Genomic DNA, 15,902 nt, shown 5'->3' on the forward strand with positions numbered 1-15,902 from the left:
TTGTGTCCTACAAGAGGGGATTGGTATTTTGCTCATAACTTGAGCATACGGAGTCGAAATTGCGCAAACCATATATCGTTGAAAAGCTCTTTCTAAGCCCGATCCAGATATGGAGGTATATTTTTCTGATTTTTTCATTTTGCAAGTTTTTTTGCCAGTTGAAGTCACAAGTTGCAGTTTGCACTCCCAGGGGCATATCTTGTGCATCCGGACTCCGTTTTTCGCAAACGAGATATCGTTGGAAAGGTGATTCAGAGCTCTATCCAGATCTCAAATCCATTTTTGCAGATAGCTTACCAGCCCACTATCTCTTCCTTCTGAAGTAATCAGTGACTTCTCGGCCCTATTCTGCCCTCCTATGATCCGAGCTCCATCTTTTTGGCTTAGATCTCTATTGATTTTAGCATCATGGAGAATAGCATTCAGATTCAGTGTACCTATCATACCTCTCCCTTGTCAGCATTATGGAGGGGTTTCTACTATTGTTGCTAATGCTTCCTTGGTTTCGCGTTGGAGTGTTCTATGTATTCAGTACTTGTTCCTATGTACTAGGAGATACAGGGCGATTTACCCATGCATTGTCTATGAGATGGAGCACTTAAGAAGTTGTTCCTATGTACTATGAGATGCAGCGGCCATTTACCCATGCATTGTCAATGAGATGGAATACTTACCATATCGACACTCTAGCATTCCTATTTGTGGAGGTTAGATTTTCAACATCATCGCAGTCATTCTACAATAGTGTTTGCAGCTTCTTCATGCTTTAGTGTTTCTTCATGCTTGTCTTTTGTTTCTCGTTTGGAGAGGAGATTTGTTCCCATTGCGTTTTTTCCTTTGCTCTATTTCTAAGAATCTTCCATGTTTGTTCATGGGTACCTCATCAGGCTTTAGGTTGGGACCCATCTTGCATTCATCTTTGCATGCTTTTTCCTACATCTTTGCCCCTCTCCCAATTGTGCATTCACTTAATTGCATTAATTCACTAAATAATCGATGCCTTAGTAATTAATTATTGGAATTTATTAGTTAGTTAATTAATTAATTATGAATAATTAATTAATATTTATCTCCATGCATAATGCAAATTAGGAAAAGCAAACTATGTTTAGAATTTCGAGAGTTTCATCCATTAATTAGTCTATTATGCTTTTTGTGCATACATGACTAATTCATGCATTCTATTTTAACTCTCAGTCTATCTTGTAGACTCCACCATTTGGGGTTTCTATCTTTAGAGTTAGCTTTTTTTATAAGAATGTCATATCCTTCATTGTAATTAAGCAATTTCAAAGCAATACATTCAATTATTGTTCATTGTCTTCAATTCTCTTTGTTGTTCAATTTTCTCTTGATGTGTGACAGGTATTCTTGCAAAAGATATTTGGCCTTGTGGGATTCACATTTCACAAATTCTAACAGGATCATCATGAATAGTTTGTTGCTGATAGGCTCTACATTTGGCTCTTCATGAACCGGAGGAGGCATTTCTATTTCAACTTGTTGATTATCCGCAATTGGAGCTTTGCCCTTGTTTGTGGAAGAGCCCACTTCTTCAACCAAGGAAGTGTTGGTAGAGGAAGATGCCTTACTTGTTTTCTGCTTCTTTCTTGAACTTCCTACGGCATCTTTCTTTCTCTTGGAACTTCCACTTGTTAGCTTCTCAGTATTATGTGTTACCTCATCCTCCTCAAAAGAACAGGAATCCAAGTATCTCAACAAATCGTAGGTGAAAGGGGTATTCTTTTCCTTTAGCTTGTGAACTTGTTGATCTACCCACCACCTTGTCAATTTCATGACTAGTCTCATTAGTGTATCCAAATTTGAAAGTTTAAGTCCGAACCAATCTGTTGTAGAAAGAGGTTTATTTTTTTCTTCCTCATAGCACAACTGGGTGAAAATTCCATCATCTTCCACCTGATCTGGTATAGGAAAAAGTTCCAGTGTTCTGATCATGCTGAATGGTAGCCTAGACAACACTTTCTTCCTTACTTCATATTCATCATCAACATTAGCCCACAAATCTTCAAGATCAACATTGTGCTTGTATTTCCTTTCATTTGTCTTTCTAATATTGCGATGGGGATCAAAGTTAGACCTTGATTGGTAGAAGGAAAAATGATACCACAGCATCTCCATATTTGCCTTATCAGTTGCCTGTGCTGATGGACATGAATCCAACATCTTTCCAATGATAAGGGGAAAGGAAACTCTTGCCTTATGTTTGGCTCTTTGAATTTTCCCAAATGTATCTAGTTGTCTGATGACTTCCAGTAGGACCATTTTGTTTGTTGGGAACTTTGGAAGCTTGTATGGGCATCCCTTTGAATCCTTGGACTCTTTGGTATGTTAATGTAGGGAATTGAATATACCATGACCTGAATCTACTTATCAAATCTTTTGCTTCTGGTGTCAATCTTTGATGAGTGCCTCCTTGAAGTGTCCTAGTGGATATGCATAAGGACTGCATTACTAACACTTTTGAAGTGGGATTTATGTTGTATATGCAATTGCGGATAGTAGTCATATGCCTTGAATTGTCCATCTTTGTTTCCCACAATGCCCTTGCAAATCAATCCCTTATATCTATAACACCATGTAAGTACATAGATGACATAGTAACTCATGTAAAAAGATTTTGTTTGTTCGAAGTTCCTCAACTGCTCATCAATGTTGTTACTGATTATTCTTGCCCAATTTATCATTTTGACACCATTAGTGATTTCATTGATGAAGTGATACATCCAAGGCTCATATGAAGAAGCTTGAGGACTTCCCATGACCCCGTTGAGCAAAAGAACGAGGTCTCCATGTTCTTCAATGAAATCAGTCTGAAAAAGCCTCTTAGGAACTTTGGTGTAATGAGGTCTTGGTTTGAGCAGTCATTGCTTGTTAAGTTTCTCAATGTAGTCGATAGGATCAGCTTCAAAGACGGCTAAGGATTCCTCCTTGGTTTTGTACATGGTAGAGTGGTAGTTGGGAATGCCAAATGCTTCTTTGATGGTGTCCTCTCCAAGGTAGGCCAGCACTCTTCCATCAAGTGCCTCGATTTGTCTTTCCTACATGTTGTAATGCTTTGCACATTCTACCATCAGCTCATAACACTGCATTGCTGGAGGAAATCCAGCTGCTTCGACAATTCCGTTTCGCATCCTCTTACGTGCAAGTGGTTAAGGTAGGCAATCATCTGACCCGTACATCCTTTTCTTGAAATCTTCAATGTCAATCATGGCCAAGGTCGTATCACTGACTTTCTTCCACTTTGTTTGAATCTTGGATTCGAGCTTCGGTCCCCTGTTAAACTTCATCTGCACTTTTCGAGAAATTCCTCCTTGAGTTGACATCAACTATCTGAAAATATGAAAATTCCTAAGTTAGAAGAAATAAACTTGATGTCCAGTTGACTAATTTCAAAAATAACTCTGATTTTCTGATTGAATTCTTGAAATCAGACCCAAAATCAGACTAAGACTGAAAAATGAAAATCAGTGTTAGGAAAACTTTAATTAATGTCTGCTTATGGACTTAGGAATGAAGATCAGACTTGGGAAAACTCTGAAAATTGAAATCAGACTTGGAAAAAACTTTTGAAATTGTGAATACACTTCTTCCTTTAAAATTGAAGAAGTACGAAAAAGCAAAATGGATTTTTGACAAAATTTGAAGAATTTATGACAGCAAATCTGAGTGTAGGTCTGAGAACCAGAAAATTAGCACGAAAGAGGAAATTTTGAAGTTCGAAATCCTGAAAATCTGTCTTGAAAATGCTTTAAGACCTGAAAGTATTGAAGAAATTCAACAAAGAATTGCTTCCAAATTGCCTTTGAATCCCTTAATTTCCCTTAGAAATTACCTTGAACCTGCAATTTTACTTTAGAAATCTACTTCATAACTTGGAAGAAGGTCTTGGATTAGTTCGAGCTTCCAAGCATGAGGAGCAAGTTGTGAATAATGAGTTTTCCAATGCCTATGTTTATAGGAAATTTGAACTTGCCTGGCTTTATTTTTTAGTTTTAATGAGTTTTACTAGCAATGAATGTGGTCATGTTTTGCTCCTTCAATCGAACTTCCCTCTTGATTTTTTGTTTTAACGAGTTTTACTAGCAATGAATGTGGTCATGTTTTGCTTCTTGCATCAAAATTCCCTCTTGTTTTTTTGTTTTTATGATTTAAAACTTATTGGCAATTCTTCTTTGCTTCCTTCTAGAAGTCTTTTCTTTTTGGGCGAACTGTATGATTTATTTCCGTTTTCAACTTCTTCAACACTTTGCCAAACTCTCCCTTCTCAACTTTGGTAAATTCCTTTTGGTTCCATCCTTTTTGCTTTATTCACTTTTTCATCGTGCCAAAACTTTCAAACTTTTTCCTTCCATGAGTTAGGCGAATTCTTTAATGTGCCTAGCATTTTTTGTTTTAATTCTCCTTGGCACCAACACTTAGGCGAATTCCTTGTGCTTTATTTCTTTTTCCTTGTTTTAATTCGTCTTAACTTGACCAAATATCCTCCTCATGTTGGGTGAATTGTTTGCTTTTCTCCCTTTCTTTATTCCATTTTACCCTTAACAACTTCTTTTCTTCACCTAGGGCGGACTTCATGATAGCACAAGGAAGATTTTCTCATCCCTAGGCGAACTTTGCCTTAAATTAGGGAACTTTTCCAACCAAGGGGGCAGACTTTGCTTGTTCACAAAGAAGATTATGCTTCCCTAAGGCAGACTTTGCATGCTCACAAGGAAGATTTCTCATGTTGCTAGGTGGACTTCACCTCTTGATAGGAAATCTTTGTGATGTTGCCATACTTAACCAAAATTTCTGACCTTTTCCCAACACTAAATCACTTTCTAGCCCACTCCTTGGGCAGACTTTGCTAGGTGCCAAGGAAGTTTTTCACTACTTTAAGCGGACTTTGCTAGGTGCCAAGGAAGTTTTTCACTACTTTAAGCGGACTTTGCATGAGATGAAAGAAGATTTTGCCATGCCAAGGGCGGACTTGCCATGAGGTTGAGGAATTTTGTCATGAGGTAGGGCAGAGTTGGTATGTGCTTTGGAAGTCTGACACACTTTAACCAAAATTTCAGATTTTTCCTCCTTCCAAGTGCCAACACCCAACCAATTTTCAAACCCATTCGTTGGACGGACTTCACACTTGATTTGGAATTGATTCCACATGGTAGGGCAGACTTTTCTTAGTGCCAAGGAACATTTCATCATGCTTGGGTGGATTTTGCTTGTTGCCAAGGAAGTTTTCTCACCTAGAGGGCGGACTTCACATGCCCTTGGAAATTTCGATGCTTCCTCAAGGCGGACTTCACACTTGATTAGAAATTTTCACCATGGAGAAGCAATCTTGGTGATTTGAACAATCTTAATTCTAGACTTAGCCATTTCCTCGTGGTCTTCAACATAGCTTCTTAGAAATTTTCCTCTGGGTTCGAAAGCTATTTCATACTTGGTTTGTTCTAGATAATCTTGATGATTAGACGCTCTCCTTCACCTTGAAACCATCCCTGATCCCAAAAAAGCAAAAAAATCAACTTTCTATGTTTTACAAAAAAGCAAACCGAAAAAGCAAGTTCCCAAATTGACCCCAAAATGCCAAAAACAAAACTTTCTAAATTTAGAAAAAAAAAAGAACAAAAAAATTTTCCTAAGAATAGGAAGTTGTCAGAATTGACACCGAGAAATTGTGATTCTACTCCTTTGACCTATTCAAGCCCATCCGTAGCATCAAAACACTCTTTTGACAATTCCTTCACTTCACTGATTTTGGTGACTCCTCCAAATTTCACAAAATTTGACTCATTTCTGAAGCTAAGAGACCGGAGACAAAACCCTAAGACGCCAAACCCTAACCTAAAAAGAAAAAAAAGGGGGGGTCCCATTTGCAATGGGGCGATGTGTGATTACGTCACAACATGACCCTTCTTGGGACCATGGGACAATATTGAGAATAAGGAATGGTAATTCAAGCTATTGTGGGGATGCATATGAGGTAAGGCACAAATTGCCTCAAACATCACCTTGCATCTTATAATCAAAACAATAAAACAATAGCATCAGTAGGTATCATAGGTTCTATGGGGGAGATATGAGGGGTTCTTCTTCAATAATTGGGCCATGGACATAGGAATTAGGGAGTGTAGGTAGCTATAATTCTAGCTTTTATTTCCTTGTAACATTCTTGGTTCACAACATTCATTGGGAGGTGCTATATGGAATAAGAAATTGCACAATGAGGCCAAGATGCCAGATGCCAATTTTTTGTATTACAACAACATTCCATTTAATGTTGTAAGGAGTCCTTATAGGGAGTAGGTGGTCACTACATCGACCATGGCAAGTGAAGAGTTCACAACATTCAGCCCTTATGAATTGAGTTGGCCATTATTGGAGGAAATGGTCAAAAACACAAATTAACTACTTAAGGAATTGATAACATAGACCAACTGGCACTACACCAAAAGTTTGAACTGCTAGTGAGAGCACCACCGGATAGGTTAGGGTGTCAAGGAGGGTTGAGGGTCCCACGTGACAACAGGTTAGCCCTTTGAGCTGAGAGGTTTGTACTGGACATAGTCGACCATGAGGCGAATAAGTGGTCGTTGGTGGGAGTCAAACCCTCCCCAACAGAGTCACCAGTTTTGTTAACACAGACCAGCTGCCACTACACCAAAAGTTCGAACTATTAGTAAGTGCACCACCAAAGAGGTTACAGTGTCAAGGAGGGTTGAGGGTCCATGTGACAACAGGGACAAAATCAAATTTTGAAAAACAAAGGCTGCAACATTGTATCTAATGAGTGGACCGATAGCAAGAACCAAACCTTAATCAACTTCTTCATGGTTTTAAGAGGAAAGCTAGTGTTTTTGAAAGAAATATGCCTCCAATAAAATTAAATATGCCAAGACCTTGCGCAACTTGTTGGATGAGGTGGTGATGAAGATGGTAGTGAAAAATGTTGTCAAAATAGTGACAAACAATACATCTACATATATGGCAATTGGTAGACTTCCAGAGATGAAGCACCTTACATTGTTTTGAAGCCCTTATGCTACCACTACATTGATCTTAATCTTCAAGATATAGAGAAACTTAGCTGGGTGAAGAACCTGGTGGAAGAAGGGAATGTGGCAAAACACATGTACCACACAAGGGTCTTGAATCTCATGAGAGAACACACAGATGGAAAGGAGCTCATGCAGTTGGAAGTCGCACAATTCACAACTAATTTCACCACCTTGTAGAGCATCACAGCCAATCACATTGCCCAATCTTAAGTGCATTTTTGTGAGCTCTAGGTGTTTGGACAATCCTTACCCGAAGAAGGTTGAAGGCAAGAGGATTGTGAGGACAATTTTTTATTACACATTTGCCAAGTACATGTAGAAGATCATCAAGGTAGGTTTCATTCAAGAAATTCTATTTTCCTTTTTAAATTATAATGTTACAATTGGCTCATTTATTTATTTATTTTTAAATTCTATTTTCTGATTTCAATTTTATACACTCTTGTTTTGGGTGTCAAAACCATTGGTTACTGTTTTTCAATTGGTTAATATGAATAAAAATCCCATAGGTTATCTATATGAGGCCATAGGCTGGTGAAGTGATTCAATATTTGTGTGGATTGAATAAAAACAAACCTGAACACTTTTGGTGCAATTTTTATCAAAAGTTGAACCAACAACTCCATCAACATATTCAAGCTACTGCCTACTATTTGTATCCTAAATTTAGATTCTCACTTATATTAAAGAAGATGAGGAAGTTATGGATGGCCTCAACACATGAATACTGAGGATGGTCCCCAAGGAAAACCTTGGAGACACCATACATGATGTGTTATAGATCTATAAGGGGGCAGAGGGGAGGTTGTTTCCTCCAGCTGTATGCATTCAAAGGAAAGTCGTTATATAACCAATAAAAAAATGTGTTTATTTTTAGTTTATTGTTTACTTTCGCTTTCAAGTTTACTAAAATTCTTACGAAGTTATAAATGTTATCCTTGCAAACCTGATATAGGAAGATTTTGGTCCAATGCCTAACTTCAAAAACTTTCTATCACATTTTATCCCAGCCCTACAGCACTTCAAGTTGTGAGCACAAATGGAGAGTTTTTGAGGTTGTTCACACAAAGAAGCATGACAAGTTGGCTCACCCGTATTTGAATGACCCTATATTTGCACAATACAACTTTCAATTGAATGCAAGTAAGGTAGAGGGACAGTAGACATATAAGGCATTTGAACTTGATAAATTGATCTATATTTAGATTAAATTATTAAGGTTTTAGATCTATTGTTTACAACTACTAATATACTTGGTTTGGAGAAGAAGAAAATGAAACGGCTAGTGGAAGTGGTGTCAGATGATGAGGCAGAAGGTGGGCTACCAATGATTGGTGGGTTCATTGAATTCACATCATGATCAATGCTCGAGGCTCCTAATGAGGATGATATTGTTTCTTAGAAAGAACCTGCAACACTACCATTTAGTTCAAGGACACCCACACAACCTTATTTAAGCTATAGTCATAGAAAGGATTTATAGATTATGAACTTTGAAATTATGACTTGTAATTTGAAGTTGATATGTATTAAACTTGTTTTTTAATCTATGATCTATATTGAAGTCTAATTTTGAACTTCATATGAAGGAAATTAGTAGTATGCTCTCTAAATTCAGTAGTATGCATGTTTTTGAAGAATATTTTTACACATTTATTTGTCTTTTATATTTGGCAACTTTGCAAATCTCAAGTTTTAAAAATTTTGGGTTTGCTGAGTTATTGCCAAGTCCATTTGGTTTTGAACTATAATCTAATTACAATGAACCAAAAGACAGAGAATCAGAATTCCTATGATCAAGAACAAAGGAAAGGATCCTAGCCGGTTTATCTAGATTGTCAAATGGATAGAGGGCGAACTTAAATCCAGAAGTAGAAGTCTAAGATCAGAAATAAATATACACAGTTATAAGAAGGACCAGTTACAAAATGATTGCGTTCTCTCATGGTAAACAGTTGGCAGTTGGACTTCCTTGGTGTCATGTGTCCCTAGCATTTAAGGACACATATTGAGTCGGTTGCATCTGACTATTGCAAAGATCCAGTGCTGTAAGAATTAGATTGCTAGTGGCCTGAGTTGCATTCAAGTCATGACTCTTTTTATCTAGTGAACTTGTAAGTCGTTTGCATTAGATACTGACTTTGCAAACAGTTAGTCAAATTTGCATCATCAATTTCATACTGAATGAAAGCTCTCCTAGATGGGTCTTGTAGGTGGGTTGCCAAGTACAGGCAACAAGAAAAATAATCTAGACCTGTTTCGATGGCATACTGTGCTTTGGGTCATTTTCCTATAGTCCTTAGCTGTTAATAACTTGCCTTGCTTTATACACTACAGAAGTTAAACTCTGTTATAGGTGAAATTGGTTCTTGGTCTGTTGCTTCTATAAAATAATGTTTCCAAGAGACATCCTATCTTGATTTCAGAATAATGGAATGTGGAAATTTTAATGATGTAAAGAGCTTTATCAAAAAGTATGATTTTCATTAAATAAAGATTATGGAAACCAGATTTATTACAATTTATGAGAAAATCTAATTCAGAAAGAAAGATTAAATAGGAATCAAAAAGCTAGAAAAAAAGAGACAAGAAAGAAGCAGAATATAATCTGTTCTTTCCATATTCATGGAATAGTCGACACTGTAAAAGAGAACTGTTTCAATTCTCATATCATATAGAGGTCATACAACCCAAATTGCTTGTTTCTACATGAAGAGAAAAAATATATAGTGCACCTTACCTGGAATATCAAGCTCATCAAAGGATATGCCAATTGCATTCAACCTTTTCTGGTGAACAAGTCCTGATACATTAAATCTTTGATAAAGAGAAGACTCGTTCAATAGAACATGATTAGTTCCAAGTTTATCCAAAAGGATCTTAGCATCACTGGTAGCCGACTCATTGTGAGTGGTGTAAAATAAAGCTATGCTGTTGCCAATCTTTGTATCAAACAAATCAAGAAATTGTGGACCCACTTTTCCAAATGAAAGTTGCATAATAAGTGCAATCAAAGTCAACACCTGGAAGATAACAAAAGAAATAATACTACTTAGAATAGGAAAGAATATATGATTAGACTTGTGCGGATAATCAAAATCAGATATTTAGGTGATCATGCAATTTCCAGATAAAAACTGAATTACAAAGAGAAAATGGTCAATAAAATGAATCTAAACAATAAAGGAAAAGGTACTTAAAGAAAATAAATGAAAAAAACCTTTGCTATGATAGCAAAAAAAATGAAATCCAACACATATAACTTACTGCTGGCAGCCCAACTGTTGTAAGAGTTGCAACAATATTTCTCCTGTTAAGAGAATCGTTTTAGTTAAAACAGTTGAGACAAGATAAACAGATAAGTTGAAATAAATATAGACAATATCTTCAGCATACCAAAGGTGGGGATGCATTAATTCAATATGGATTCTTACTATAGAAACAAACAATAAAGAAAAGAATACTGTTCGATAGCAACAAATACAAAAAATAATGAATTTATTCCTGTATAAGCAGAACATGTTTTTCAAAAGGCTGATTAATAATCAGTAATTACATATTCCTAAATTCAGTAACTTTATATATTTCTGCTTCTGAAGGAACAGTGGTTTGTCAAAATTTAATGTCATGTTCCATTTCTAAATGTTGACCAAGGAACCAAAAAATCCCATTCCCTAATTATTCCCAATGGGCTAAAGGCAAAAGTTAGGGAAAGGCAATCTAATAATAATATTTTTAGTTAAGCCCTTGATGTACATGAAAAGGGAGACAACTTAAATGTTATCATTAGGATGGAAAAATGACCTTTATAACTTATAGAACTATTTTAATATAAAAAGTAAGGAGTTATTAATATTTTAGACAAGAATAAAAAATGGCTAGATAAAGATTTGAAAAGGCATCTTTTGGAGGGAAAAGAAATGAGCCAAGATGTCTATATAAGCAAGGCAAAGCACCAAAGGAAGGTATGTTGGTTATCATCCAATTTCTTCATATTATTTGAGACTTAAGTTCAACATCATCCAAGAGAAAAAAAACCTTGCGAATGAAGAGATCAAGGTATAAACCCTGGCAGTTTCCAGAGGAGTTTGAAGATGAAAAACCCTCAAATATCTCAAAGGCAGTTCCATATAGGAATTGCATCAAGCTTATAGAGATTTTTCATATTTTAGTATTCACTATTTTAGTACTTCCTGTGACAAATTTCCAGTGCAAATTGTTCACATCAGTGGTAATAGTTTGCATAATCCATTTATAGATTTGTGTATGACATCAACTTATTTCCATTTGTTGGAATCAGCAAATAGCATTGAATAAAAGACGAGGAGCTAACCTTTCCTATTTAAGAAGAGTTGGACCAATACTAGATCCACTATACCATTTTGTGGCTTGGTTACACCAATAAGAAAGGAGACCATACATTGTTGAAGGTTTTCATACCTATTCCTTAATTAATCACAGGATTGTGTATAAGTCAAATAAATTGATTCAAGAATACGCACTAATGATACCAATTTTTGCGCCACAGCAGCTTCTATACCAGTACTGGTAGCCATCATACCATCTATTTGTAATTGTATATTGTGATCTTGGCCTTGTAAGTTTTCAATGCTAATTGTCTTCCACTTTGGGGGTTTGCTATTCAGGACATGAATATTATGAGCTATTGCAGCAATATTGTGTGGTTTGTCATCATCAATAATGAGCTGTAATTTGTTTATGTCGATAATAATATTTATTTAAATGGAGTATTATAGTATTTTATATTGGAAATTAGTATAATAATAACCAACAAGCATTCAATAATATGTTGAGCTCTAGTGTTGTAGTTCCTTTAAATAATGAGGGCTCTAGTTCCTTGTGTAATCCATCACAATTACTAGTGTGTTAGCCTCTGGCTAATATTTCTTCCACTCCATTGGTATGTTAGTGACAAACACCTATGTAGGCTTAAACTAAAGATGTGGTTGCTATACCACAAGAAATTTAGATAACAAAGCAGAAGAGACCAAATTGGTATTGTTCTACTCTTTAAGGTGGGAGGATGGACACCAACAATTAGATGTACCATTCTTGGAGACTAGGCGACAAATTTCTGATACAAATTAACATATTTATTTTGTTCTCTAATTTTTTCAATGTCCTTTAACCACAACAGTATGTAAAAGCTAAAACCAAACTTGAATGCAAGACTGCCACACAAATTGAGAATGATGCCCTTATTAGGAATCATAATTGAGTATTGCTAGAAGATGCCTCTAGGTAAAAAGCTAATTTTCTATAAAGGGTTGTAAAAAGTCAGGTGTAATATAGATGGTGATTTGGACAGGTACAAAGATTTCCTTGTTGCAAAATGCTATTCATAACAAGAGGGAATAGACTATGAGGAGAGTTTTTCTCCTATTACTAAGCTGACCACTTTTCAATTGCTTCTCACCAAAGCAACCATGTTTTGGTTGGAGAGTGCATCAAATTGATGTGAAGAACTCCTTGAATGGGGATTTCAAAGAGGGAGGTTATATAGTGTAGCCTGAAGGATTTGAATTACCTACTAGTGAGCATCTAGTTTGTAGGATTCATAAGTCTTTGTACAAGCTTAAACAAGTTCCACAAGACTTATACACAAAGAATGTAAAATAACTTTGAAGTTTTGGTTCCAGAACTCTATATCAAAAACAATGGCAATGATAATGTGATTCTTCTTGTCTATGTTGACAATCTTGCCATCACAATTAGTGGGCTCTCTGACCTACAAAAAAAGATGACTTATTTTCAACTTTTGACATGGCTAATCCAACCCTCCTACAATATTACTTGTAGAATTCAAATGACATTACCATTTCCTTTTCATGACTCAGGTCAGGATTGCTACAATTTTTTTGGAAAGGTTTTACATGATAAACTGCAACCCTTCTGCTCCATAATAGAGGTTGTGTTGACGTTGTCATCTTAGGATGATTCATCGCTGGCTTCAGCATTATCGGTCTTATGATTTGAGAATTCCCCTGGGCTAGTTGTGTGTATGCTCCCATTAACTTAAACCACCATATTTTACAAAGTGAAAGATTATGCCACTTTTGCTCTTTTCAAGAGTGGAGCTTGAGGATTAATTTATTTTATAATGTTTATTGTACCATGAATTTCACGGTATGTACTACTGTTTACACAAAGATTCTAGTGGTTCTCTACTAAATTTCTTTCACTATCTTTATCAAAGGTGCTTGGCTTTCTTCTTCATGAGGTCACCAAGTTCAAACATAGACCTCTTTGCGGTGGTCCTAGGTCTAATAAACCAATTACTTATTTATTTCAACACTTAACAAAAGGTGGAATTGTTAAGCATCCTTCGGAAACTATTGATTCATATACAAATGGAGATAAATTTGTGAAGCATTGCTCATCCTTGCAATCCACTACAACTAAAACCTATGTCACAACATTTGTTGAATTTTAATCATAAAGTTCAAAAATGGGTGGACTTCATAACATGATTAAAAATCCATTGAAATTCGAAATATATTCATATAGGTAAAGGGAATTTTTTTTAATAAAATATATTTAAAAAGCTGTAACATATTCATTTATGGAGCTCCAAACTACAATAGTGGATGAATCCCAACTTTCTTGCCTCCATCAATGATGAAACCTCTCCCTACGATGGAAGAGAAAGCTTTGCCTTTGCAATCGCCTTGCACTACCTAGGAGTTTAGTTGTGCCCAAGAAACTCCTATGTATCCAACCCTTTAGTCTACAATTGGGCTGCCTTTTTAGGGCTTTTTCATGAAGAGGCCTCCTAATTTTTTAAGTTTTGTTTTTATTTTAATTTTTTTCTTTTTTAAATAAAAATTAATTTATTTATACTTTATGTTTTAAATCACATCGATTTGGTATTTAAGTTGGTTTTTTATTCAATATGTTAAAATTTCATATTTTAAACTATTTAAATTAAACTTTTATTATAATATATTTATTATTTATATATCAATAATATTTAAAATTAGTCAAATGCTCTAGTAATGTCGCTTTTGTAGCTTTCTGCCCTTCGGGAGTTTCCGATTCTCACGAAGGCCCTACTACGATCAACACTTCGCCCTCCTAATTTGTGATTTGTGGCTTCACTCCCTTCAAGCACTAATGAAGATAAAACTCTAATTAATGGTCATTCCCATGGCAACGCAAAGGCTCCCTACGTAGATGGAAGTCCTAATTCTAGGCATGTATTGTCATGCCCTAAGTTGTTGTCCAGGCGATGCTCTGTGGTTGTGGTTTCTGTGCGAATAGGCTCCCCTCCTCTATATGGTGTTTTTGCAAACACATGCAGGGGAAAACATAAACATTTGCTTCTCTCCTCCGACTCTCTCGTCCTGTTTTTTGAGAATATTCTTAAAGATGAAATCTTTGAAAGTGAAGCTTTTTATGCTTCCCAAGGGTTGATCAATCGTTTCATTGGTTTGTGGCCTGCACTTCTTGCTTTACATAAACGGGTCACTTAAATTCTTGGAAGCCTTTATTGAAAGGTAATCTCTAAATCCACCCCTATGCTAGGGTTTCTTTATAAAAATGATTTTGGTCCACTTGATTTTTGGGGGGCTTCCTAAATGATTGACAATGTGAATCCTTAGACTCAAATAATTATTTAGAAATTTACTTGAACAAATCATCATCCTTGAGTTTAAGGGTGAGTATTGTTGTGTAAAATGCTTAAATGTTTTTGGAATAGGAAAAGGTTAACATGACCTTATTCTAGTGACGATGTAGTTTTTAATTATAAATTTGTCAATTCCACTGAACAGTCTAACAAATGTCACACATGTATTGATTGATTCTCATTTTCGAATTCATATAATATTTGTTATGGACTAATGGCTAGAAAGGGGTCATTTTGGGAACTTTTGATCTTGCCCTCATGAATATAGAGGAGCTTGTGTTATTGTAGCTTTCACATATCTATAAGGCTTTAGAAAGATGTTAAAAGATAAAGACATGAAGTGAAGGGTCATTAATAGTATATTTGTCATTATATATCTTTTAAGTAAACAAAATGGGAGACAATAGGTGGTTATAGAATAAATTAAAAATAGAAGCATTAGTAATCATAAACTATGTCATATATGGTGGTTTAAAGAAAGAGATTCTTAGATAGAATGTCTAAATCATAGAAGAAAAGGTTGGAGATGTATATGATTCACTAGTCCAAAAAAAAAAATATCACATAGGTTAAATTTAGTATTATTAGCTTTACCATAATTACCCTCCATAAGATTATGTTTATTGAAGCAAATAGAATCTAAAAGTTGGAGGTTAAAAGGATTTGTGTTCAAATAGTTAAGTTTTGTGTTCTTATTGTAAAACCCAAGCTTGAGTTCCCAAAGTGAAATTTCAACATTGTTATGTATGGTGTACCAATACTACTACAATGGACATATTGTTATAAATATATATTATATATAAAGGGGGGGTAAGTAAGTTTTTCTAATGATCAATTTTGAACATCTATGCCAATTTTTATTTACTTTATAAAAAGTAGTATTATTATAAATTTGTTTATAGTTAAAAGCATAAACTTGACATTTGAATTTGTCTAATGCAAATTATTTTGTGGTCCCATAACCCACAGGTCCCAAGATCAATTTCATAACTAGAAACTATAATATCTAAAGGACTTCAAAAATTTAGGAGGAAACATGGGGACCTATTGAACTTTACAGGGGGAGAAACAACCTTTAATTTTAGTTTTATTTTATTTTATGTTTAGATTAATAGAAATTAAAATTCGAACACCCTAGTTACTTACACATAAGAAAGGATAGAACTATTTTATATCAAGTGTTTTAC

The 15,902-nt window shown here is 35.3% G+C and overlaps 1 protein-coding gene across 9 annotated transcripts in view; it reads right to left on the minus strand.

Moving 5' to 3' along the window:
• The window catches only part of LOC131027665 (uncharacterized), a 300,093-nt gene that overhangs the window by 121,604 nt on the left and 162,587 nt on the right, over positions 1–15,902 (minus strand). For all 9 annotated transcript variants that reach the window (XR_009102519.2, XM_057957732.2, XM_057957733.2 and 6 more), the window contains 2 exons: positions 10,335–10,377; positions 9,808–10,090 (listed from right to left, as the gene is read on the minus strand). Coding sequence is in view for 8 of the 9 variants with exons in the window: in XM_057957732.2 (XP_057813715.1) it covers positions 9,808–10,090; positions 10,335–10,377 (326 nt within the window). In the remaining variant the exon portion in view is untranslated. The remainder of the gene's footprint in view (positions 1–9,807; positions 10,091–10,334; positions 10,378–15,902) is intronic.

This window comes from Cryptomeria japonica, chromosome 8, assembly GCF_030272615.1.
Source record: "Cryptomeria japonica chromosome 8, Sugi_1.0, whole genome shotgun sequence".
NCBI lineage: Eukaryota > Viridiplantae > Streptophyta > Pinopsida > Cupressales > Cupressaceae > Cryptomeria > Cryptomeria japonica.